Source organism: Aedes albopictus, chromosome 3, assembly GCF_035046485.1.
Source record: "Aedes albopictus strain Foshan chromosome 3, AalbF5, whole genome shotgun sequence".
Lineage (NCBI taxonomy): Eukaryota > Metazoa > Arthropoda > Insecta > Diptera > Culicidae > Aedes > Aedes albopictus.
The window spans coordinates 163231774-163255588 of record NC_085138.1 but is presented as its reverse complement, the minus strand read 5'-3'; the positions used below and the strand labels follow the sequence as shown (position 1 = coordinate 163255588).

The 23815-nt window shown below is 41.5% G+C and overlaps 1 protein-coding gene across 1 annotated transcript; it reads left to right on the top strand.

The window, feature by feature from the left end:
* The first annotated feature begins 2794 nt into the window (after positions 1 to 2794).
* Positions 2795 to 23417, top strand: LOC109401090 (polyserase-2-like). Its single transcript, XM_062857569.1, has 6 exons — positions 2795 to 3583; positions 21947 to 22180; positions 22249 to 22322; positions 22614 to 22702; positions 22759 to 22997; positions 23062 to 23417. Exons 1-6 carry the CDS (start codon positions 2899 to 2901, stop codon positions 23415 to 23417), a joined length of 1677 nt encoding a protein of 558 aa, XP_062713553.1. The 5' UTR covers positions 2795 to 2898.
* The last annotated feature ends 398 nt before the right edge of the window (positions 23418 to 23815 follow it).

Here is a 23815-nt window from a genome sequence, read left to right as displayed (position 1 = left end):
CGCTGCACTATATGGTGAACCCAACACCCTGAAAGTGGCTAAAGCTGGACGGATACGGTGGGCAGGGCATGTTACAAGAATGCCGGACAACAACCCTGCAAAGTTGGTGTTTGCTAACCATCCGGTTGGTACAAGAAGGCATGGAGCTCAGAGAGCACGATGGGCGGACCAGGTGGAGAGTGATCAGGCGAGCGTTGGGCGTGACCTATGTTGGAGAGCTGCAGCTGCAAATCGAGTATTATGGCGGCAAATTGTTGATTCAGTGTTATCATGAACCAACATTTCATGATGCCCAAATTTCTCAAGCTAGAAGCGTACTCCGCATGAGTGAAAATAATTAATGTGAGTGAAAACAATTAATGTGCAATGATTTGGATTCCGATTACGAAACCGGTCTAACGTACACTAAACACACCACAAAACGAAGCAATAACCGCAGCACCGAACGAGACGACCAACTTTCGTTGATCACGGTCAGTGGCGGAGTCATCCCTGTCAACCCCCTCAATAATGAAGTTCTATACGTTGATTACTCCAGTTAGCCTAGTGGTTAAGGCTTTGGATCGCCAATCCGGAGATGACGGGTTCGATTCCCGTTCCCGTCGAGGAAATTTTCTCGACTCCCTGGGCATAGAGTATAATTGTACTTGCCTCACAATATACAAATTCATGCAATGGCAGGCAAAGGAAGCCCTTCAATTAATAACTGTGGAAGTGCTCAAAGAACACTAAGTTGAAGCGAGGCAGGCCAAGTCCCAGTGGGGACGTAGAGCCACAAAGAAGAAGAAGACGTTGATTACTGTCTAGCCCCTACCTTCTTAGGGTAAAAGGGTATAATACGCCCCACCGGGGCAAAACGCCCCCCTTCATTTTCTAGCGTTTCAAGCGCTTTTTGCATGCGTGATCGATTAGAAATCTTAAATATTAAAGAATAATTGCCATCAAGCTGGTCCGTTAGTTGATTGGTACAGAAAAGCAATAAAAATATCAAAAAGTTTGAAATCGAGGCTTTTGGCGTAATATTTTACCTCTTGTAAGCTGACTTCATTGTAAACGAAGCTAGTTCTGTTCGCTTGTGTTATTTTGCAACTTTTGTGCAGTGAAACACTTGTTGAAAGGCCCTCCTAGGATAAGCATGTGGTGGAATTATCCCCTGGTACAGTTTTATCACGGGGCTAGACGTTTTTGTTTTGATGGGGCGTAATGCCCCGTTTGTTTTGATAAGGTAAATTTTGGAAAGTTTTCGGAAAATGTTTCAAAGCTTCCATAGCCGCCCCTCCAAAGGCAAAGTTCTCATGCAAGACTTCACTGACTTTAGAAACAACGATTTGCAGTGGACAATAGATGGAATAAGGCGCCAATTTTAGATATATTGCCATTTCTGCTTAAGGGGGGCATATTATACTTGTTTACCCTATACTTCGTTTGGCGATCCTCAATCTTGAGCGATTCTATGTATAAAAGTAGCTCTATAGCACAGACAAACTGACGTGTCACTTGGAAGAAAATGCGATAAAAATCATCGTCACGCAAACATAATCGCCCAATGCTAATTATGCTGTGGTACGCAAACCTACTGAGTAGATGGCGGCAGTGAGCAAACGTCAAACAGGAGCAAAAACGATGCGAGCGCCATGAGCGAGCGATTTGCGAACTACGGAAGATTTGAATAATCCGTTAAAAAGTGAAACGATGGGAAGTGAGTAGAGTGAGACGTCTGTTTGTCTGTGATTTTTCGATTCAAATCTTAGTCACGGAAACATGTTCGCCCAATACTAAAAGGACTGTGTCTATAGTATCAATCCATGTAATTTCTCCAGAAATGACATATATTACACACTCAGATTCAATCTCGTTGTTCGGTAATTATTTTGCTGGAAAAGTTCGGTAATGCGAAAAAACAACCGTTTTTCGGTAAAAATGCATCATTATACAGAAGTTCGGTAATATTATTACCGATTAGTTTGTAATTTGATTCATTGACAGCATCATCTGTCAAATAATTTACAGTACGCACAGTAAAATCGAACAATTACCGTATACCGTAAGAAATACTACCGAAAAGCTTGTAAATCTCATCTTACTTTACCGAAGTTCCGTAAAGCTGCCAGCAACATTTCGAAATGTCAAACTGCTGGAAGTTGAAGTTTTCATTTTGGTTTTATAGTTTAAAATTAGTGTTATCTAAAAACCTTCTCGTCAAAAAATCTCGTCGATTTGTGGTCATATTAAGCGGAGTGTTCGATTTGCTGACATTTGAGTAAGTGTTCATTTATGTAATTAATCTGCCTTCCCTCAATTAAATAATCAACATTTTGTTCCAGCTGCTGCATAGGTGTTTGCGAGGTAAAACGGAGTGAAAATTAGCTACGCGTTCACCCCCAACTCCGGGACAAAATTAGTGAGATCGACGAAATTTGTTCACAAAGTCATCAGAATACCTAAAAAATGTTGTGAATAAAAACATTTAAACTCTCTAGCCTGCATCTTTTATTTTGACAAGTACCGAAAAAACTGTAAAATATCATAAAGTAAACATTGAATTACCGAAATCCTACGGTAATTCTAAAACGCAGATTACCGGAGAAATTTGGTAATTTTTGACAGCATTCCAAAATTTAGTTTACCGGACATTCGGTAGCCGTTTCGATTACCGAACGGATTACCGAACGTTCAGCTGTTGAGAATTCGGTAAAAAATTACCGAATACTGTAAAAAAATCTAAGTGTGTACGTTGGGGATTTCAAACTAAAAATGCACTAGTTGAACCGGTTTGTCCCCTTAACCACCCAGGGTTATTTTATGACTACGCCACTGCTTGGTTTGCAATAGTCGTTCGATTAAGAAGCTGATTGCTTATGCAGTACTATTTGCGACGCAGTCGTGATCTAACGAGTGATGAAATTCTTAGTGCAATTACCGGTATTTAGTGTTTTGTGTTTCATTCACTTGCGTCTCACCGATGCATTTTACCAGTGTGGCATCAGACAGCACGGCTTCCTTCCGCTGGTCCACCAGGGATGGGTAGTAGAAGAGGGCCAATGGCCCTGGCATGCGGCCGTGTTCCATAAGATAGACGGTGTGGGGTTCCAATACAAGTGCGGAGGTACATTGGTGAACGAGAGACACGTACTGACGGCAGCTCATTGCGTAGTGAAACGCATCTCTCGGAACTTACTGTTGCCGGCGATCTTGCATGAGATTGAACTGCACTTCGGTCAGCACAATCTGTCGAAGGTGACCGATAACGTGGTGATTCGCGACGTTAGCAAGGCCCATGTTCACCCGGAATACGGAGTGCATAGGAATGATATAGCGGTGCTGGTGCTCCGGTTGCCGGTGGAATACTTTGAATACGTCATTCCAATCTGTTTGGACCAGAAAGTGGACCGTGACTTACGGGAATTGGAAGGCCTACGCGGTTGGATTGCCGGATGGGGTACGACGGAGAATGAAACCATATCGGAGGTTCTACGGACTTCTTCGCTACCCATAGTGGGTCACGTGCAGTGCCTCAAAGACGATCGACTGCTGTTCGGGAACATTTTGGACGAAAATGTGTTCTGTGCTGGATATAGAAACGGTAATACAAGGCTGGGTTTATTTTAAAATTATTAATACATAGGTACATTTATTTGCACAACATCACAATTAGGATGATGCCTAATATAATCAACAATAATGCGCCACAAACATGCAGGGGGTGGCCAAAATGTTTGGGATAGGCAACTTTTTTTTTCTCTCACAAAAAAGTTCAAAATGCTGTAACTTTTCATAGAGTGCATCAAAAATTCTCAAATCTTGAAGATTTTTGCGTGTGCGGGGTACTTTTGGTTCAATAGGTTGTTGAGAACTGCAGATACTTTAGCTGTAGAGTCTCCTGCTCGTACTGCCAGCTTGATTGTCCAGTCAATTTTTGGACTGGTGTGATCCCATCGTCGATCTCCGACTCGATAGAGTTGTGCTACCGGGGGGAAATCCATCTGTGCGTATTGTCTGACAAGGGTTTTAGCTTTTTCGAGAATAAAGACATTTGAAATGTCCCCGAAGGTTTTCTCAAGGTAACTAATAGCTCGAGACGCTACGGCTATCGTTAGCATGTACGGGAATGGTAAAAGTCCAGCTTCAACACACGATACCAAAGTGGGCGAACTGGGAAGTAACCCGGATGTGACTCGTATAACTTTGTTGTATACCGGACTGAGTAAGTCGATCATGGCTGTGGAAGCTCGAACGGTGATTTCAAGTCCCTAGATAAGTTTGCTTATCACGATACTTCGTCCAATATTCAAAAGTGATCTTCGGTTATTCACTTTATGGCGGCCGCTAAGGGCCTTTATCAGACGAACTCTGCTTTCTGTTTCCTTTTTAACAGTGTTGTAGTGGGATTTGAAATCGCATTTACTATCCAATGTAACTCCAAGTACTCGCAGCTCCTTTTTGAATGGGATGACTTTTCCTGCGACGTTAACTGGGTTAATCCAAGGGTTGTGCCGAAATGCGCAACAGTGGGAAATCACACATTTTTCAGTATTTATTTATTTATTTGACAACACCAACAGACAATAATGGTCCCAATGGTTGAATAAAACTTAAACTAGACAAATACATTTGTACAAAAAAAAACATGAAAAGTTTGTTACTAATCGTTATCCGAACTAGAGAAAAAAGAGAAAAAGCTACGACGAACATTTTCACGACTTAAATTAAAATCAAACACTGATGCCACCCTGTTGAAAGTTCGCTGAATGCCCAATAGTGCGCTGTTTAGGCCGTAATTGGTGCGCCGAAAAGGTAGTCGTAACATAGAATTATTTCGAAGCGCCCTGGGACGAACGTTTAGATTGACAGCTTCTAGGATAGCGGAGCAGTCAATCCGACCCTGTAAAACATCTGCTATGAATAGTGACCTAGAGACGTTCCTGCGTACTTGAAGTGTGTCCAGATGAATCAATCGACATCGACTTATGTAGTTGGGTAGCCTATGAGGATCACGCCAAGGCAGACGGCGAAGAGCGTAACGGAGGAAGCGGCGCTGGACGGACTCGATCCTCTCAATCCCATTTTGGTAATAAGGATGCCATACAACCGAGAAGTACTCAAGTATTGATCGAACCAACGAGCAATAGAGTGATTTGAGGCAGTATACACTGGTGAAGTCTTTAGCGATACGAAAGATGAACCCCAATGTACGAGACGCTTTTTCCACGATGTACGAAACATGGCAATTAAACTGCAGCTTATCGTCTAGGATAACACCGAGATCCTTTATGCGATCCACACGTTGGATTACTTTATCGCGAAGCTTGTAATTGAAGATGACGGGGTTACGGATTCGAGCGAAAGTTATAATGGAGCATTTTTCTGGGTTAACGACCATGCAGTTTAAAGTACACCATTGGTCGAAGTTGTTCAGATCTTGCTGAAGCCGAGCTGCATCGGAAAGGCAACGTATTCTCAAGTAAACCTTCAGGTCATCTGCGTAGGAAAGGCGGGGACATTTCAGCACTCGGTTTACATCATTGAAGTACAGGAGGAATATTAGTGGTCCCAAATGACTTCCTTGAGGAATACCGGAAGAGGCGACGAACTCCTTAGAACAAAAGCCTTCGACTGCTACGGTGAATCTTCGGTTGACCAGGTACGACTCGAACCATCGCAGAATATTTCCGCTAATTCCTAATCTTTCTAATTTAGCGACTGCGATGGAGTGGTTGAGTTTATCGAATGCCGCAGAGAGATCAGTGTAGATGACGTCCGTTTGAGTAGATGCCGCGAATCCTTCTGTGACGTGAGATGTGAGGCACAAAAGATTTGTAGTGGTTGATCTTCCCGAGATGAAGCCATGCTGGTCATCGCTCAGGTACTGCTTACAGTGAAATAACAGAGGATCCAGAACTGCGAGTTCGAATAACTTGGAAATAGCACACAGAGATGATATGCCTCGGTAATTATTCACGTCCTTCCGGTCACCTTTTTTGTGGACAGGAAACATAATGGCAACTTTCCATATGGGCGGGAACACCCCGCTCGAAAGGGAAGTAGCCGAGCAGTAGCCATTGTAAACCCAACTTTGTTCGCCCATTTTGCAATGGCTCTCACGGCTTCTTGCAATTTTCGTCGGATAAGCTTGGGTTTCTTACCGACCACAACGATGATAATGTCATCGGCGTAAACAAAAATGAAGATACCTTTCGGCAAATCTTCGAAAACCTAATTCATAGCAATTAGAAATAAGGTCACTGCCAGTACAGAACCTTGTGGTACACCAGTCTCTTCTGCATATATTTTGGAGCGTGTGTTTCCGATCAGAACTTGGAAGGTTCTGTTTTGCAGGAAGCCTTGGATAAACTTTCCCATGTTTCCTGTGAACCCCCAGTCGATAAGTTGTTGTAGAACTCCGGGTCGCCAAACTCTATTATAGGCCTTAGACAGGTCTAGAGCTGCAATATCGATGTGAAGGTTGTTTGCTAGAGCGTCGTCAATTGTTTGTCCAAGAGATGCAAGATACGATCCGGTTCCCCTGCCTTTCATAAAGGCATGTTGTCGATGGTCCAAGAGGTTGAGTTCTTGAAGAAAGGTGATCAGTCGTCTATTGACCATGCGCTCCATGACTTTCGATGCACAATTGGTAAGAGCGATGGGACGGTAATCGCGAGGCTCAGTCGACCCTGTGCTCTTTTTCGGTATTGGCACCACTAAACTGTGTCGCCATTGATTCGGGAAGCTGCCGGTCATCCATACGTGGTTGATGCTTTCAAGGAGAGAGATTTTGACCCGTAACGGAAGATGCTTTAGGATAGGGTAGCTAATATTATCTGGTCCGGCAGATTTCCCTTTGGAGGAGTCTAGTGCGAAAAGCAGTTCCGCCATTGAAAAAGTCCGGTTAAAGTCACAATCTTCTGCACCATTTGGGATAGGACTAAATGTTGTGCGTTGTAATTTAGTCTGCGCAACGAGAAAGCTATCTTTGTATGCAGACATAGACGAGAGTTCTGCAAAATATTCGCCTAAGGTGTCGGATACAAAAGCTGGATCGCGCGACACAACGCCATTACTTCTGATCCCGATACCTTGGGATCTCCTTTTTCCGCTCATCGCATTCACTCTATAGTAGGTTGGCTACTGTCAAAACCGTCTAGGAAGGCCTCCCAAGACTCCATTTTAGCTTTTCGGGTGACATCTCCACACTCATTTCTTAGTTGTTGATAGTTCTGGCGAATTTGGCCCCAGTCTGGATGTGTTTTTGGAGTACGTTTGCATCTTCTAAGGGCTTTTTTCGTGCTTTAACTGCAGCTTCTGTGTCCTTGATCCACCAATGCAGTGCTTTTGATCCCGTTTTGTTGCTTGTTCTAGGTATGTTGGATTCGGCGGCCTTGTAGATCAGGTCACTAAGTTGATCGGGTTCGTATGTGTGATTCGGGTTGATTAGAGCGAGAATATCTTGTTCGAAATTGATCCAATCAGCTTCGTCGAGGCGCCATCTTCGTCGTCTAGTTGTTTCTGGTGGACGATCGTTGCTTTGGATTTCAATAGGATGATGATCGCTACCCATTGGATCTGCATGGATAGACCATTTAAAACGGCCTACGATCTCGCTTGAGGCAAGAGAGACGTCTAAGCAGGAACTACAAAAACCCCGACTAAAGGTAGTGCTCCCGTCGTTCAGCACTATCAAGTCATTTCTTTCGGCAACCTCAAGGATAGCAGCACCTCTGTTGTCGGTTTTAGATGATCCCCAGGCATAGTGGTGGCTGTTCAGGTCCCCTAGTATGAGGTACGGTCTTTCGAGTTGTTCTACGAGTTCTACTGAATTCCCATGTCACTATTACACGATTGTGGCAAATATATAGAAACAATTGTATGAGGAAAAGGTAGTTCAACCTTAACCGCCAGCGCTATGAAAGATGCGTCTAGCGGGACGAAAGTGTGAGGAGTGGAGTGGAGGACACCTATACCAACATTTTGAAAACGTGTCGAGCCTGATTTTACATACCAGTGATACTGACCCTGCAGAAGGCGGTTGAGACCTATTGATTCACGGCAGTGAACTTCTTGTAGAGCTAGGACTTGAGGAGGGTTTTTGCAGGTCAATATTTGGAGGTCCCCAAGGTTGTTGAACAGACCGTTAATATTCCATTGCAGTGCGATTCGAGTCACTTTTTCAGGTCGAGTAGAGAGGGTGGATACAGCTGATTGTGGAGAAATGCAACGTTGAGCTGGGGTCGAAGTTGGCAAAAATGACTAAGTGGAGTTCGATTCAGGTTGTGAAGTCATTATTGTTGGTCGATTGGCTTCTGGTAACTGTTGGCACCGAAACAACCGGTCGTAGGCTGCAGCGTCGCACAATACCGAAGCTGGCAGAGAGGGTCTGGTACGATTTGAGTTCGTTGTCCGCATGCCGTCCTGTCGATCATGTCTCTCGTAGTCGGAAGTGTGTTGCGAAGGGACTGGAAGTTTGAGGTGGGTTGTATTTGGCGCAATCAGGGTTTCGTTGATGTTACTTGCCTGTGATAACGAACCCCCTGCACCAACTGCCGCCGAGGGCTCATCACAGTGTTGTAGGACATCCTCGGTCAGGGTTGGTGCAGAGAAAGACCTCGGGTTTCTCAAACCCATGGAAACGTTGACGGGGTTGGTGATCGCATGATTGCAAGAGTTGGATGGAGTTACCGGGATGGTCTGGTTTCAGTCGAACATCGTGTAGTCGTCTGTGTTGGATGCTGGCTGAGGACGTCTAGTTAGGGGAAGGATCGTTGCTTGAATTTCGTTTTGCTGGTCTTGGTATTCGCCACGAGGAAACTGTCGCTTGAAGGCTGGAAAGTCGAGCGGGATTGTACTGGGCGATTTTGAGTTTACAGTGGTAGTACTTGCCTGTGGTAACAGGCCCCCCACACCAACTGCCGCCGAAGGCTTGTCACAGGGTTGTGGAACATCCTCGGTCAGGGTTGGTGCAGGGAAAGGCCTAGGGTTTCTCAAACCCATGGAAGCGTTAACGAACAAGCTGTTCCGGATGTTTCGCAAGCTGGATGCAGTCGTCGGGGTCTGAGACCGATCTTGGCTGAGGACAGTTTTTGGGGGACTGGGCCGTTGCGTGAATTTCGTTCTGTTGGTTTGACGTTCGCCACGTTGCTTATGGGCTGGAAAGTCGGTCGAGATAGAAATGGACGGTTTTAAGTTAACATTGTTGGTACTTGCCTGTGATAACAGGCCCCCCACACCAACTGCCGCCGAAGGCTCGTCACAGGGTTGTGGAACATCCTCGGTCAGGGTTGGTATGGGGAAAGGCCTAGGGTTTTGCAAACCCATAGAATCGATGACGGGGCTGGTGATCCAAGTATTACTAAGGTTGGATGCAGATACTGAGGTGATGGGATTTCTGTAATGGTTTCTTGTTTCCGGTCTCACTGTAGGTGTTTGTTGATGGTGATTATGAGCTGGAAAGTTGCGCGGGATTGTATTGTACGGTTTTGGGTTCATATCGATGGTACTTGCCTGTGATAGCAGGCCCCCCACACCAACTGCCGCCGAGAGCTCATCACAGGATTGTGGGACATTCTCGGTCAGGGTTGGTGCAGGGAATGGCCTAGGGTTTCTCAAACCCATAGAAATGTTGACGACTGGGGTCTTTGGGTTTGTACAGCTATTTTGGTTGGTAGTGTTGATTGTGGAATTGGTGTTGATGATGGTGCTATGGTCAGTAGAAGTGGGTTGATCGGGGTTTTGTGACTTCTTATGGGTCGGCGACATGTTGGGTTGGTGAATTTTGATCTCCTGATAGTATTTCGGTGTCGGTGGTATCAACCACTTCTTCCTCGTACTCGATGATTGAATCTAATTCGGTGTCGGATGTAACGGGTCTAATAGCTTTGGCTGGAGGACTTCGACTATCCGGCGAGACGTAGAGCAGGCGTTTTGATCTTCGTAGTTGTTTATCCTCTCTTTTTACGTTTCGTGTTGCTCGTAGTTTTCCACGGTCGGTTCTAGCAGTGCTTTTAGGCTGCCTCGGAGGACTTCTTTCTGAAGATGTTGAAGCTTTGACTGGACCTGGTGTAGCGATGGATGGTGTGCTCAAACTGGCCTGCAGGTTGTCCACTTTCTGCGTCAGAATTTCAAGCTGCTCACTTTTCCGATTCAAATCGTCGAAAAGCTTCTGGATGGTTTCATCTTTTTGTTTGTTGTCAGCGAGAAGTTTGGTGATTAATTCGTCTTTCTTCTTGTTTTCCTCCATCAGAGCTTCGATTTTTTGTACATCAAGCCGCGGTTATGCAGTGGCTTGTGCATAGGGCCGATTTCTTTCTTCAATTCGCCGTCTTGCTTCATGGTAAGTCAGATTATTATCCACCTTGAGCTTCACAACAGCGGCTTCTTTCCGGTATACAGGGCATCTTCTGTTGGTTGGGCGATGATCACCTTCGCAATTGCAGCAGAAGGTGGGTTGTTCGCATTGGTCTGCGTGGTATTCCGCAGAGCAGTTATGACAACGTTTAGAACTTGGACACCGTACCTTCGAATGACCATAGTTGAGGCAGTTGTAACACAGGAGTGGGTTTGGATAGAATGGACGGGTAGGGACGTACAACAGGCCGACCTTAACGTGCTCGGGGTATGTTGTTTGGTTAAACGTTAGAATTAACACCGGAGTATTAACCCGATTACCATTCTCCATGCGGGTGATCCTTTGCACTTTAATTACGTTTTGTGCACTGAGCTTAGCTAGTGCTTCTTCTTCAGTATAGCGGATGGCATCAGAACAGAAAATAGTGCATTTGCTCACGTTTAGGATGGGGTGCAGGGTTATGCAGACTTCTGTACCGTCCATTAGCTTACTCATATTAAGCAGCTTTTCAACGTGAGTTGGATTCCGAACTCTGAGCGTGTACCGTTTACCACGTTGCTCGCTTGTTGCCGATTCGATAGCCGTTTCGCCAACTAGTTGTTCGACGCTTTTTCCGATCAGATATGGGTCCATTGGAAGATCTGCGCCATCACGACCAGTCAGCTGCAATATCGTAATCCGTCCGAATTCATTCCGAGGATCCATAAATAGCGGAAGTCTGCGACCTAACGACCCTCCGGGGTCTCCCCCATTGGGGGGTGTCATCGTTACCAGCTTTCCACTTACAGATTTATTGCTTCACCAGACATCCGATAAGATCGCCGATAACCGGCGGATAAAGGGGTAACAGTCACCTGTTACCTACCCCAAATCAGGTTTTCAGTCAAATTTTGACCACCGTGTCAATGAAGTGTTTCACTGTGCAGATCGGGTTTATTTTGATCTCTCTATTTCTAGCCGAAGTTTGTGCTAACCAGCGCTGGACACTCACTGAGAGTTTTTTAACAAAACAATCACACACTACTGGGACCAACGATTTACATTGTATGCAGTTCGGATTGTTCTTCACACTATGGCACTATCACGGGTGACTTCTTCATACGGTTGTTGTGGTTGCAGATCGTACACTTGTTAAGGACAAACTTCTTGAAATCCCGCTTCAGCAGTACATCAGAACTTCAGACGCACAAATCTCAAGAAGCAAGTTTCAAACAACAGTGCATTTTATTATTCTATTCTTGCTCACTTGTAAAAAGCTTAAAATAAAAAAGCTCAGGTGTGCTGGTTTGGTTACCGAAGAGATTTGTGCTTTTGAAATCGTGAGTAGGTGCCAAGGTCGGCCATTGTGGCGGCCATTTTGGGATTCTAACAAGTCTGTCCTTAACCACAAGTGGAACCGTCTTTTGCAAACACAAAAATGATTGATAATTTCACTGTTCCCGTCACGACCGTTATTTTTTTTGTATCTAAGCCGCGAAAAAAAAAATTACGGTGAGGAAAATTAGTTTTTAACGCGATTGGATATCGTAGAGGACTACAAATAGCCGGATAGAAAAAAACACGATGTGTTCTCTGCCTAGTCTATTCATACACTGACGTCAAACATTATTTTTAGAGAACTTATTTTCGCACTGTCATATCTCGGAAATTAGTGAACCGAATTCAATGAACTGTTGAACGTTTATTAACAGTACATTGATGCTTCTCATGGCATTAAAACATAGGTACTTTTTGATCGTTGAAAAAAGTTATCATGAATTGAAACTTTTTGGATCTTTCTTGAAAAAATGTATTTTTTTAGATCAATGTGTAACGCTTTTTTTACGAACTGCGGACTGAGCGTTACATTGCTAAGTTCCTGAAAATGCGGAACGAAATATTTCTTTCAAAACCTGCAAACGACTTATGCGCCACTCCTTAATGGAGGTCGTTGGCGGAAGATCCTTCAGGGATGCCCGGCCTGAAACTCCCAATCTCCCAATAACTTCGGTGGGAGTGCCAAATTCACCTTGCAATTTAAAATTCTATTTATTCGATCCACTGGCGTAGCCACGGGGGGGGGGGGGGGGGTTTAGGGTTAACCCCCCCCCCCCCCCCCCCCAGAGCCAAAATTTCTTGAACAAATTTCCAGTATAAAACGCTCTGTGATGAAAAAATTTTTCGGCTGCGCCGCTACTTTGACCCTATGGCTCAAATTCAGTGTATATTTTTACGAAATGTGAGCGTCAAATAAAAAAAAGTAATATTGAACATCGAAAACCCCTCCCAAAGCAAATTTCTGGCTACGCCACTGATTCGATCGTGAATTCATTAGTAATTCAATTTAGTTTAATAGTTCATTCGAGATCTAGACACGAGGTTTTCTAATACAATTGGTTCCTAAATTCAAATTGAGCTCAATTTCTTATTCTACAGTGACCACTGATCTGATTAGACCCTTTTCACCTGTTCGGCTACACAGCTCCTCGACGACGAGACTGGGCAACGAATTCCGCACCTATTTGTGTGGTTTAGGTTCTCGCTCCACAAATACTCTCCCACGCGCGTGGCGCTTACGCGACTCGCTCACTCTCTCGGCTTGACGAAGAGAGGTTAGAATAGTTCGGCGCCTAATCGGAATTCAGTAGAACAAATTTTCCGACGGGTGGTGGGTGGTTGATCACAGCTCACGGATTCGAAGCGTTTCCGTGTCCTTGGACCCCAAGGCTTGGAGTTCGTTTGTATTGCTGGTTGCATAAAACACCACGAATCCACCACTGCCTAAGCGCGAACTGCTGGAATTCACAATCCGATCCGATTTCGGAGGATTATCCGATCCAGAACCAGCTACCACGTTAATGGAAATCTATTAACGTGAAGAGGGGTCTCAGTAAAGCAACTTATTTGAATTTTCTCATCGCGGTTCTCACCTGGACTTTTCTTAACCGTTGCTTATTTCACTCTACAAAATGTGTTAGGTTTTTATTATTTCAGGCCTTCAATTCCTAAATGCGTTAAGGACAGACTTGTTATAATCCCAAAATGGCCACCACAATGGCCGACTTTGGCACCTACTCACGATTTCGAGCGCACAAATCTTTTCGTAAACAAAACCAGCGGACTTGATCTTTTTATTTTAAGCTTATTACAAGTGAGCAAGAATAGAATAATAAAATGCACTGTTGTTTGAAGCTTGCTTATTGACATTTGTGCGTTTGAAGTTCTGATGCTCTGTTGAAGCGGGATTTCAAGACGTTTGTCCTTAAAGATATTGAGGTGTTATGATGCATCACTGAGCTTTCAAACGAATCATTGATTTTTTGCTTTTCAATGATTGTTTGCCTCGCGTTTTTGAAGTGATAAAAAATCGTCAATTCTGCAGCAACGCAGCAGAAAAAGTATCATCGTAATCACTGCGAGTGAGCATAAAGGATTATACTTTTTTTATAAGAATATTCGCTTTAATAACAGAGAATATCACTTTGAAATTTCGAGCCACATATCCAACATGGCTGCCGATTCTGATGATGCCGTAATAAGCCTTAATTTGAATACAAATTCTACTATTCGTTTTGATGGCACTTACTTTTCTTTACTAGTTCAAACTTTACTATTAAACAAATTGAACACGTGTTAAATATTTGGGAAAAATCACTTCTCTTAAAAACAATCCGAGCTATTCAAGCACTCCAACAAAAGTGATTTGAATGAGATGGCTACCCTTTTGTAGTCCCAAGACTTTAGAGTAGGCATTCAAATATATTTGCGCCGTAAATTAACGAAACCTAATCGTTATCCGCAGTGTCCTTTAGCGAACCAATTACATCATTCTGCGTCGTGGAAATTTACTATAGTTTCGTTACTCTCGCCTACACATTCAAGTTCCACATTCGAGCAGATTTGGATTGGATAATGTTGGTAGGGTCTGGAGTAGCTTAAGCTATTTGCAGTATAACGATAGACGATTGATGTTTAATAGCCAAAGGGTAAATGGTTGTAAAGTAAACGATACAAATGTCATTAAATTTTAGTGTTGAGATCCAAAGATGTTCCGCTTCTGTTCTCAAGATATCTCTGATAAGATATGTTCATTGGCGTATCTAGGATTTTTTCCTAGGGGGTGCCCAAGGGGTGCCAGTTTCAGTGGATTCCAGGTTGTTTTGTTTTTTTAAAGGGAAATACCGATCCACTCTCAATTTCTTAGTATAATGATATACTGCGTCACGGGAAAAATTAGCCCGTAAATTTAAACGCGCTGTATTATAAAGAACTTTTTTTTTGGAAAATCCAATCCATTGTACTGATTTAACACTTTCTCCGCCATGTGAGGTTTGAAAACTTGATTGCGTATAATCATGGAATTTGCATTTTCAGTTTGAACTTAACAATTATCTCGATAACCTCTTTGCTTTGAGGATAGAAAACAATCAGGTCCGTAAAATATATTTTCAGAGCAATTATTAGAAGTGTATATCTCGGAAACTATTATAAAATATCCACAAATTTGCGTGTAACTTGTATTATAGTTCCGTTCTGAAGCTTCATGAACATATTATCAACCCAGTTGAAACCTGGAATTTGGTGCGAGCAACCTTCGATTTTTCTCTTCGGGGTTCTGATGCTCACACCAAATTCCAATTTCGACTGGATTGATATTATATCTGGTGAAGGGAATGGTGTATAAAGCTAAAATTTTGACTTACGTTAAACCAACATTGTGGTAATCAGTCAAATTTTTAGCTCCATACATTTTGGATAATTGATTCTGGTTTTTATACGTATAACACAAGAAATTTGTGCTCTCGGCAGAACATTCTTTTGGTAATTCCTCAGGAAATATTTCCGTCAATTTATTTGGAAATTGTTTAGCACATGGTTTCCCAAACTGTGGGTCGCGACCCCCCAGGGGGGTCGCCGGCGTTCATCCAAGGGGTCGCGAGGGACAGTAATTTTTTTTACTGTAACAGACAACAAATGAGGGAATTTCTATGGGGGGTCGCGAAAACTACGTCAGCTGGCAAAAGGGGGTCGCGCGACCTGAAAGTTTGGGAACCTATGGTTTAGCAATTTATTTCAATCGAGACTTCTTTTGGTAATCTCTCAGTAATTTCTTTGGGTTTTGTAAATTTATTCGGTTATATCTTCGGATCCTCTTCGGCAAATTTTTTAAGAATTTATTTGGTAATATGTTTGGAATTTGAATTTGGTACGAAGCACCTTTCACACCTCCTTTGAAAATTTCATTGGCAATTATTTTGGAAATTTCTTTGGCAATTCCGTTAGGAGTTTATTTGGCTTTTTTTTATTTCATTCGAAATGTTTTTTCGGGATTTCCTTTGCCAATTTTTTTAGTAGTGTTTCAAGCATTGTTTTGTTAATGTCAGCAATTTTATTGATATTTGCTTCTTTAAAATTCTCAAATTACTCTTCAGGTAATTCCTTTGGGAATTCTTTTAGTGAAGTCTTTGGTAATTCATTCGACAATAACTCTGGGAACTTCCTCACATTTTATATGGAAATGTCTTCGGCAAGTCATTCTACTTTTTTTTGGTATTTTCGTCAATTTTTTGGACTTTTATTATCTATGCTAATCAGTGTTCCTTCGCCAATTTCTTCGAGAACCCCTTCGGAAACTCTTTTTTATAAATTGCTTCTATTATTTTAATGATAATTCTTTATACAATTTCTGCAGTTATTATGTAAGGAATTCCTGCAGCAGGTGATTTTGGACTATCTTCGGCAATTCCGATGTTACTTGCATTGAGGTAGTTTACGTTTTCCACGGGAGTTCTCTTGAAGAATCGGACTTCACTCTACGTTGGTTCTGACCATAATGGCTTGTGCTTTATTCATGATATTTCTTAGACCTACTTAATTACTAACACATACAAAGTTGGATTGGGGAGGGGCTTGGACGATCATACGATCGATGTGTCTTAGAACTGCGGTCAGTCCAGACCGTGGGACCGCACCGCACATGCAATGCTGACACGACGAAACTCGATCAGTTCATAAACATTCAACTCCATCGAATGCTTATCGCAGCAGCATGGCATGGCAAGTGTTGTCAGGAATACTGGATATACCACAGCATTGATAAATTTATTTGGGAATTTCATCAGCAATTCTATTGGAAATTTAGGAAACTTCGATTATTACTTTGGGAACTTCTTGGATAATTCCTTTGGAAATCCATTCGCGAAATTTCTTAGAGCCTTCCTTCGGGAATTTATTAAAAAAAATCTTTGCCAGTTCTTTAAAAATTCTGTCACAGTGATTCTACGGCGATTAATTTTGGCATTACATTAAAGTTTCTTCAGAAATGCCTTTCATGATTCCGGAAAATTCTTTGAGAATTTCTTCGATTTTTTTGTGACTGTTTGTGGATTTTTTTTAGAATATATTTCGGCAATTTATTTTGAGATTGGATTTGGCCAATTTTATTGAAAAGTTCCAATATTTTCTTCCAAAATTCCTCTGGTAATTCTTATATAAATGCTTTTGGCAACTACTTTGAAAGTTTTAAGGTAATTTTGATGGAATTTTTTCCGGCAATAGGCAATAGGCTCAGGTAAAGCTCATAAAATAACTATTTCAAAAATTTCATATTTTTTAAAACTCTTCTTGTTCAGCACTCAATTTTGAATAAATTTTGTTTACCGTGTATGTCAAACAGGAACATTTGTTGTCAAAAGTGAGCCAATGTGATTTCTTTTGCAACCCGTCGGTCCACTTTCGTTACGTCAAGGTTGACCTCGAAAGTCAAACAAGAACTGTTTACCATTATTTTATAGAGCTTGCTGACGTTTATTCACCTTTCTCTTTCAAACATGCAGGCGGAATAGGATTTGTTGTCATCAGGAAAGGTTTCCCGATGAAAACAAATCCTGTCCCGCCGGCATGCTTGAAAGAGAGAGGTGAATAAACGTCAGCAAGCTCTATTTTCGAGTTTATTAGCAAATCTGTTATTGTTTAAGTTCGGAAAAAAATCTATTAAGATCAGAATAGCATGCTTTTTCGTGTTATACAACAAAATCGGAAAAATATTTTTCATTTTAGGAGCCTATTGCTTTGGGATTTTGTCAGGAAGGTTTTCGTGAATTTCATAGGATTTTCTTTGAGCAAGTCCAGTTGAGAATTTCTGAATTTCCAGTTCAGCAATTCACGGAAGCAATATATATGAATACAATCAAATCATAGAGAATGGCAAAAGTAATCACGTTAAAATTGCCTAAGAAAATTGCAAAAAAAAACTGAAAAATACATTGATGAAATAATTTCAGAGGAATAGCCATTGAAATTATAGAAATAAAAATCCAAAGAAATTGCTGATTAAAGACTACCACAGAAATTTTCAAAAAAAAAAAAAACAACCATGACGAAGGAACCCTCTAAGTCTAGCGAATACGGAGTCGTGGGTTCGAATCCAAGGTTCGAATCCCACCAGAATGCGATTTTTTTTTTCACAAATTCATCTCTCAATTTGTCAATGAGCAACATTCGTTGCCTTCTAACCAATTAGTTTTTCCCGTTCATTCCTATAGGATTTCACTAGAGATTTGTCTAGTAATACCTCCTAGGATTTCTCTGGAAATTCCAACTACTCTTGAAATTCGTTAAGAAATTCCTACAGAGATTTCTATTGGGATTCCTTCAGTGGAATTCTTTGAAGAAGGCCAAGAGGAGCTCCAGGAGTAAAACCACGATTAATTTCTAGAGTAATCCATGGTTAAAAACTCTAAAGAAATTCTTGGTTGAGTCTTCAGAAAAATCCCTGAAAAAATCAAAGGCATTTCTGGAAGTATCATAGGAAAATTTCCTAGAAGAATCTCCGCAAGAATGCCTGGAGAAATCCCTAGAAGGATTCCTGCAGGTAGTTCAGTAAGAAATTCTGGAGGAGACCTAGGAGGCATGCCTGAAACAGAAGCAGCAGGAATAGCTTATGGAATCCCAGAAGGAGTTCCTGGATGAAAGTCAAAAGGAGTTCCTGGAGGAATCCAATGAGAAATATTTGGAGAAATCCCAGGTAAAAAAACTCTTTAGGATTTCTAGGAAGAAACACCGAAGGTACTTCTGCAAGGATCCTAGGAAGATTTCCTTGAATAATTCCAGTAAGTTTTTGTAGGAATCTCTGTAAAAATTCTTAGAAGAATCCCTAGATGATTTCGGAAATGTATTATAGTAAGAATTTCTGGAGCAGTCTTAGGAGAAATTGCTGCAAGAATTACAGCAGAAATAGCTTGAGAAATCCAGCTGAAATTCCTGGAGGAAGGCCAAGAGGAGTTTCCTGGAGAAAATCCATGAGAAAATTATGAGAGAATCCTTGGATAAAATAACTTGAATAAAAAAAAACCTGGAGGAATCACCGGAGAGCTTCTGAAGACATCACAGAAAAACCTCAGGAGGTATTTTTAGAAGGATTCTGGGATGTATGATTGTAGAAATCTCAGCAGAAATCCTAGGAGGAGTTGCTGGAGTAAAATATACAGGAATTTCTAGAGAACCCCCATCAGGAATGCCTGGGGGAATCTAAAGAAAAAATCCTTCGAAAACTAGAGAAGCCCCTGCAAGAACCGGTAGAGGTATTCTGGAAAAATATGTAATGAAGGCCCTGAAGGAATCACAGGAGGAATTCCTGAAAGAATCTCAGGAACATTTCCCAAAAGAATTTCAGCCGTAATGCTAGGATAAATTCATATAGGAAACACTAGAAGAATTTCTGGACATATCATAGTAAGAAATTCTGAAGGAATTGTTGGAAGAACCGCAGGAGGAGTTGTTTGAAAAATTCTTGGAGGAAGGCCAAAAAAAGTTTCTGAAGGAATTCCATGAGGAATTTCTAGAGGAATCTTTGGATAAAATCTCTAAAGGAATAACTGGATGAGTCCTTGGAGAAATCCCTGGTAGAACCATCAAATGAATTTCTGCAAGAATTTCAGGGAGATTACCTGGTAAGATCTCAGCAAAAAAGCCAGGAGAAAGCTTTAGAAGAATCCGTAGCATAATTTCTGAAGTACATACCACAATTATAATTTCTGGAGGAAGAATAGCTGGAAGAACACTAGGGGCAGGACAGATCTAACGAGAGCAAATCTGTGTTCCAGGTGTTGCTCAGAATTCCTCACAGTTCCTCACAATTTCTCCCATTTATGCCAAAGTGTGATCTGGCACCAATGTCAAACTGCAAAGTGTTGCATGTGCTGAATGAAAGTTGCAGTTTTGGGGATGTCTTTCGATAAATTTCGTCGATCATTGCTAAAAAGAGTTACTCAGAAATTCTCAGAGTTGCTCTCGTTTGCACAGTGTCTTGCCCATAGGAAGAACCCCAGGAATTGCTTGAGGAATCCCAGCTGGAATATCTGAAGGAATTCCAAGAATTTCGGAAGGTATCATAGAAGTAATTTCTAGAGAAATTCTTGAATCCGGAATGTCGGGGGTATCCTAAGTTCCTCTAACAAATGCCTGGAGGAATACCTACAGATCTCCTTGAAATAATCGGTAGAAGTTTACTGGAGGAATCCCTAATGGAATCGCAGGAGGAATTTCGGGAGGAATTACAGGAGGAATACCAGAAGAAACCCCTAGAAGTATTTCTGAAGGAGTTCTAAAAAGAATTGCTTGAGGAATTCCAGCTGGAATTCATGGAGAAATTAATAGAAGTTCTTGGAGAAATCCCTTGTGGAATTTTTAAAGGATAAATCTTTGAAGAAATCTCGGGAAGAATCATCGAAGGGATCTTAAGATAAATCCTAGGAAGATTTTCCGGAAGAATTTCCAGAAGAACTTCCCTAGTAGAATTCCTAAAGGTACCAGAGTGAGAATTGTTGGAAGCGTTCTAAGAGAAATTGCTGGAAGAATCTCAGCAAGAGTTGCTTGGGAAGTCCTAGCCACAATTCCTGAAGGAAGACCAATATAACCTCTTGGAGGAATTCCATGAGAAAGTTCTGGAAGAAACTCTGAATAAAATCTCTGAAGGAATTCCTGGAAGAATAACCGGAGAAATTGCTGGATCTCTCTGCAGAAATTTCTTGTATGTACAACCCCATCAAGAAGCCGAACCTAAGGGAAGTTTATTGAAGAAATATCGGGAGGAATCCAAAAAGGAGGCCTAGAGAAATCAGTTTATAAATAGATAGAGGTATTTTTGGAGGAATCCATGGAGAAGTCTGTTCATTGTTCTTATCAATATCCAAAACGCATATAACAGGTATATAAGTAATTCCAGGTGTGTTTTGTTCAAATGTGACATTGATAAATATTGGAATTATTGTGTGAAGTTTTAAATTTAAGGTGCCTTTCAAGGAAAAATTCTAGGGGGTGCCAAATTTGGTCTAGGGGGTGCCAGGCACCCCTGGAACCCCCCCTAGCTACGCCAATGGATATGTTAGAGCCTATTTGGATTGAAAGAATAACACATTCAGTATTTTTTGTATGACATTGTAAATTTGACTAATTTTCCTCTATATGGGTGAAAATGTCAAACCGGTATAACTTTATTCATCGTCAGAAAATATTTCATTTTATAGCGTTGTATCAAGTATCAATATATTGTTGATAAAATTTAAAAATTTCATTCAATTCGGTTCACTGGTTTCCGAGATATGACAGTTCAAAAATTGATTGTCTAAAAATAGTGTCGAGCTCAAATTTGAACAAATCATGCACATATAATAGATTAACAGTCAAAATTTCAGAATTTTTGATGCATTCTATGAAAAGTTACAACAAGTTGAACATTTTTGTGGAAGAAAAAAAAGTTGCCTATCCCAAACATTTTGGCCATCCCCTGTATGTGCCCTTTCTTGAATATTGGGCATATGAGGTCATCCAACCAGCTGGTAGGCAATTCTTCATCCTCCCAAATCTTTACAATAATCTGGTGGATTGACTGATGTAGTTGCTCGCTTCCGTGCTTAAGGCGAAACTGGAAGCATTGACAACGTGCCCTTTTCCGGCTATACCAATCGGCTAGTATGTCTGAAATAGACGTAAAAACTTGAAGTATTTTTAGGCAAAGTACGTTTATTTGGCAAATTGAGAGATAAATTTGTGAAAAAATTACCACTTGTTTTGGTGCGGTTTTTTCCACAAATTTATCTCTCAATTTGTCAATTAAACGTACTTTGCCTAAAAATACTTCAAGTTTTTACGACTGGAAGCATTTCCTCATTTTTTTGGTTTTTGATTTTTTATTAAATAACGAAGCAATATTTTCAAAATCGGTTTTCGTGCACATGTAGAGCATGGATCAAGGTATCTTCTGATTTTTTTTGTGATGGAAAAAGTTTTTGCAGAAACCATTTTTTTGTAAAATTTTATTCAAAAATGGTTTTTGCAAAAACGAAAAACATTATCCACCACGAAAAAAATCAGGGGATATCTTGATCCATACTCCACGTGTGTACGAAAACCGATTTTGAAAATATTGCTTCGTTATTTTATAACCAAACCAAAAAGTGAGGAAATGGATCCAGTTTCGCCTTAAGGCCGCGGTCTGCTGAAGACCTTCAAACACCAAGAAAAGCAATAGTAGAGTGAACGGATGGATTCTTTTTGACAACTACAAGTAGCAGACAAATTATATAGTAGCTTGGGTTAGCCAATTGCTCAATTTCCCGTACTCCACAGGAACCAGCCCGGGACCGGGAGACAGTGGGGGTGGCTTGTACGTCAGTGATGGCGACCGTTGGGTTCTCAGAGGTATCGTTTCGTTCGGAAAGCTGAACGAAGTGAAGCACAATGTGGACCCGTACAAGTACACCGTGTTCGTTAACGTTCAACAGTATCTGACGTGGGTAAAAGAAGTTCTTGCTGAAAGTGAACCACAAAGGGACAGGACGCAGAAACGGATCAGTGAAAGCGGTATATTGAGCATACATATATTGAGATGTTGAGAGAATGACTAACGAATTGTTTATGATAAATTTCAGAATGCGACAGATTTCGCAGTTTGTCGAAAAAGCGAAGAAATGGCGATTGTATCAACAATAGACACCCGCATAATGTGAGAATCTTAACAATTTCCCTATTATTTCAAAACTCAAATCATTTCGAAATAGAGCTAAGTTTGCAACTGGAGTTCAGACTATTTCCAAAATAGTTGTAATGTTTTGATAGTAATAGAATAGAGAGTAATAGAGCTAGCACAAGTTAAAATTTAAATTGGATATTTAAGATTTAAAGATAGTCTTCAGAGCAATCTATTTTTTTAAAAGATTCCAAAACTATTTTATATAGCATAAATTACAGCTGCAAACGTTTATCAAAATTATGAATAATCCAAGTTTTTTATTAGGTGATGATTCTCCAGCCTGACGGAAAGTTACTGTGCAATGGTGTCTTAGTAGAAGAAAACTATGTCATTACAACTTGCAATTGCGTTCGGTAAGATTATAAATTGAAATAACGCGTTGTTCCATTCAAAAGCAACGATATTCCAGTCCAGCGCAATACCGACCGGTGAAGGTACGAATCGAAGCATACGGCGAAGTGGAAGTGGCGGAAATGTTCTGCCATCCGAAGTTCATCGACAAGAAAACCCACTACGACTTGGCGATTTTGAAATTGTCCAGAGCTGTCACGCTCTCCAGCAGTCTGATTCCTGCCTGTTTGGCAAATGACTGGACGGAAAACCTGTACGATATTCTTTTGCAGAGCACGTTTGTGCACGAGGGGCAAGGTGAACTGAACTTTGAATTTAAAAACTCAAATTCTGCCCTATCCATCAATATAATCATTTTCAGATCTGATAGTGTTATACGAATCGGACGAGAACAGGATTACAACCACTGAGAAATGCAATTCCATGTTCGAGTACTGGATGGTAGAAGAAACCAACAATGATAGCGCAATATGCGTCATTAATACCGATCCACTGAGACGTGCTTCGTATGGGACACGTGCGTCCACTGGAGATGCACTGCAGTCGAGCAATAGGCGATCCTGCATGTTCACCGTAGTCGGTGTAAAAGCCAGAAGTTCGGATAAATATTTTACCAGGAACAGTGACCTTCCTATGGTGGACGCGTATGCCAGAATATCCTACCATTTGGACTGGATCGAAGACTCAATCTGGAATGTTCAGCCTAAAGGTAAGTGAAGAAGACAGTATGTTGAACGCAATTGTATACATGGATTATGAACAGTCCTATTCGGACCATCCGTTTCTTTAAGACTCTTCAAAATGCCATGATGTGTACGGCCTACAGCGGAGTCATAGGCCTCCCCTTAGTGATCTACTCCTTTGTATCTTCGTCTATTGCTCTTCTGGCTTCTGTACAACGTGAACACCGTAAGTGAAGATCTTAGGTAGGCGAAGGTAGTGTAGGATATCCTGGGGGTACCCCCGTCTATATTGACATTGCTGTCTAGAAGACGAAGCCGGTCACGTTCGTTTTAGCCTACCATCATGTACCTTTTCTTTCCTTCTAAGCCATAGGGAGGAAATTTGCTCACCAGACATCAGAACAGGAAGGTCTGAGTAGTGTGGAGTTAAGG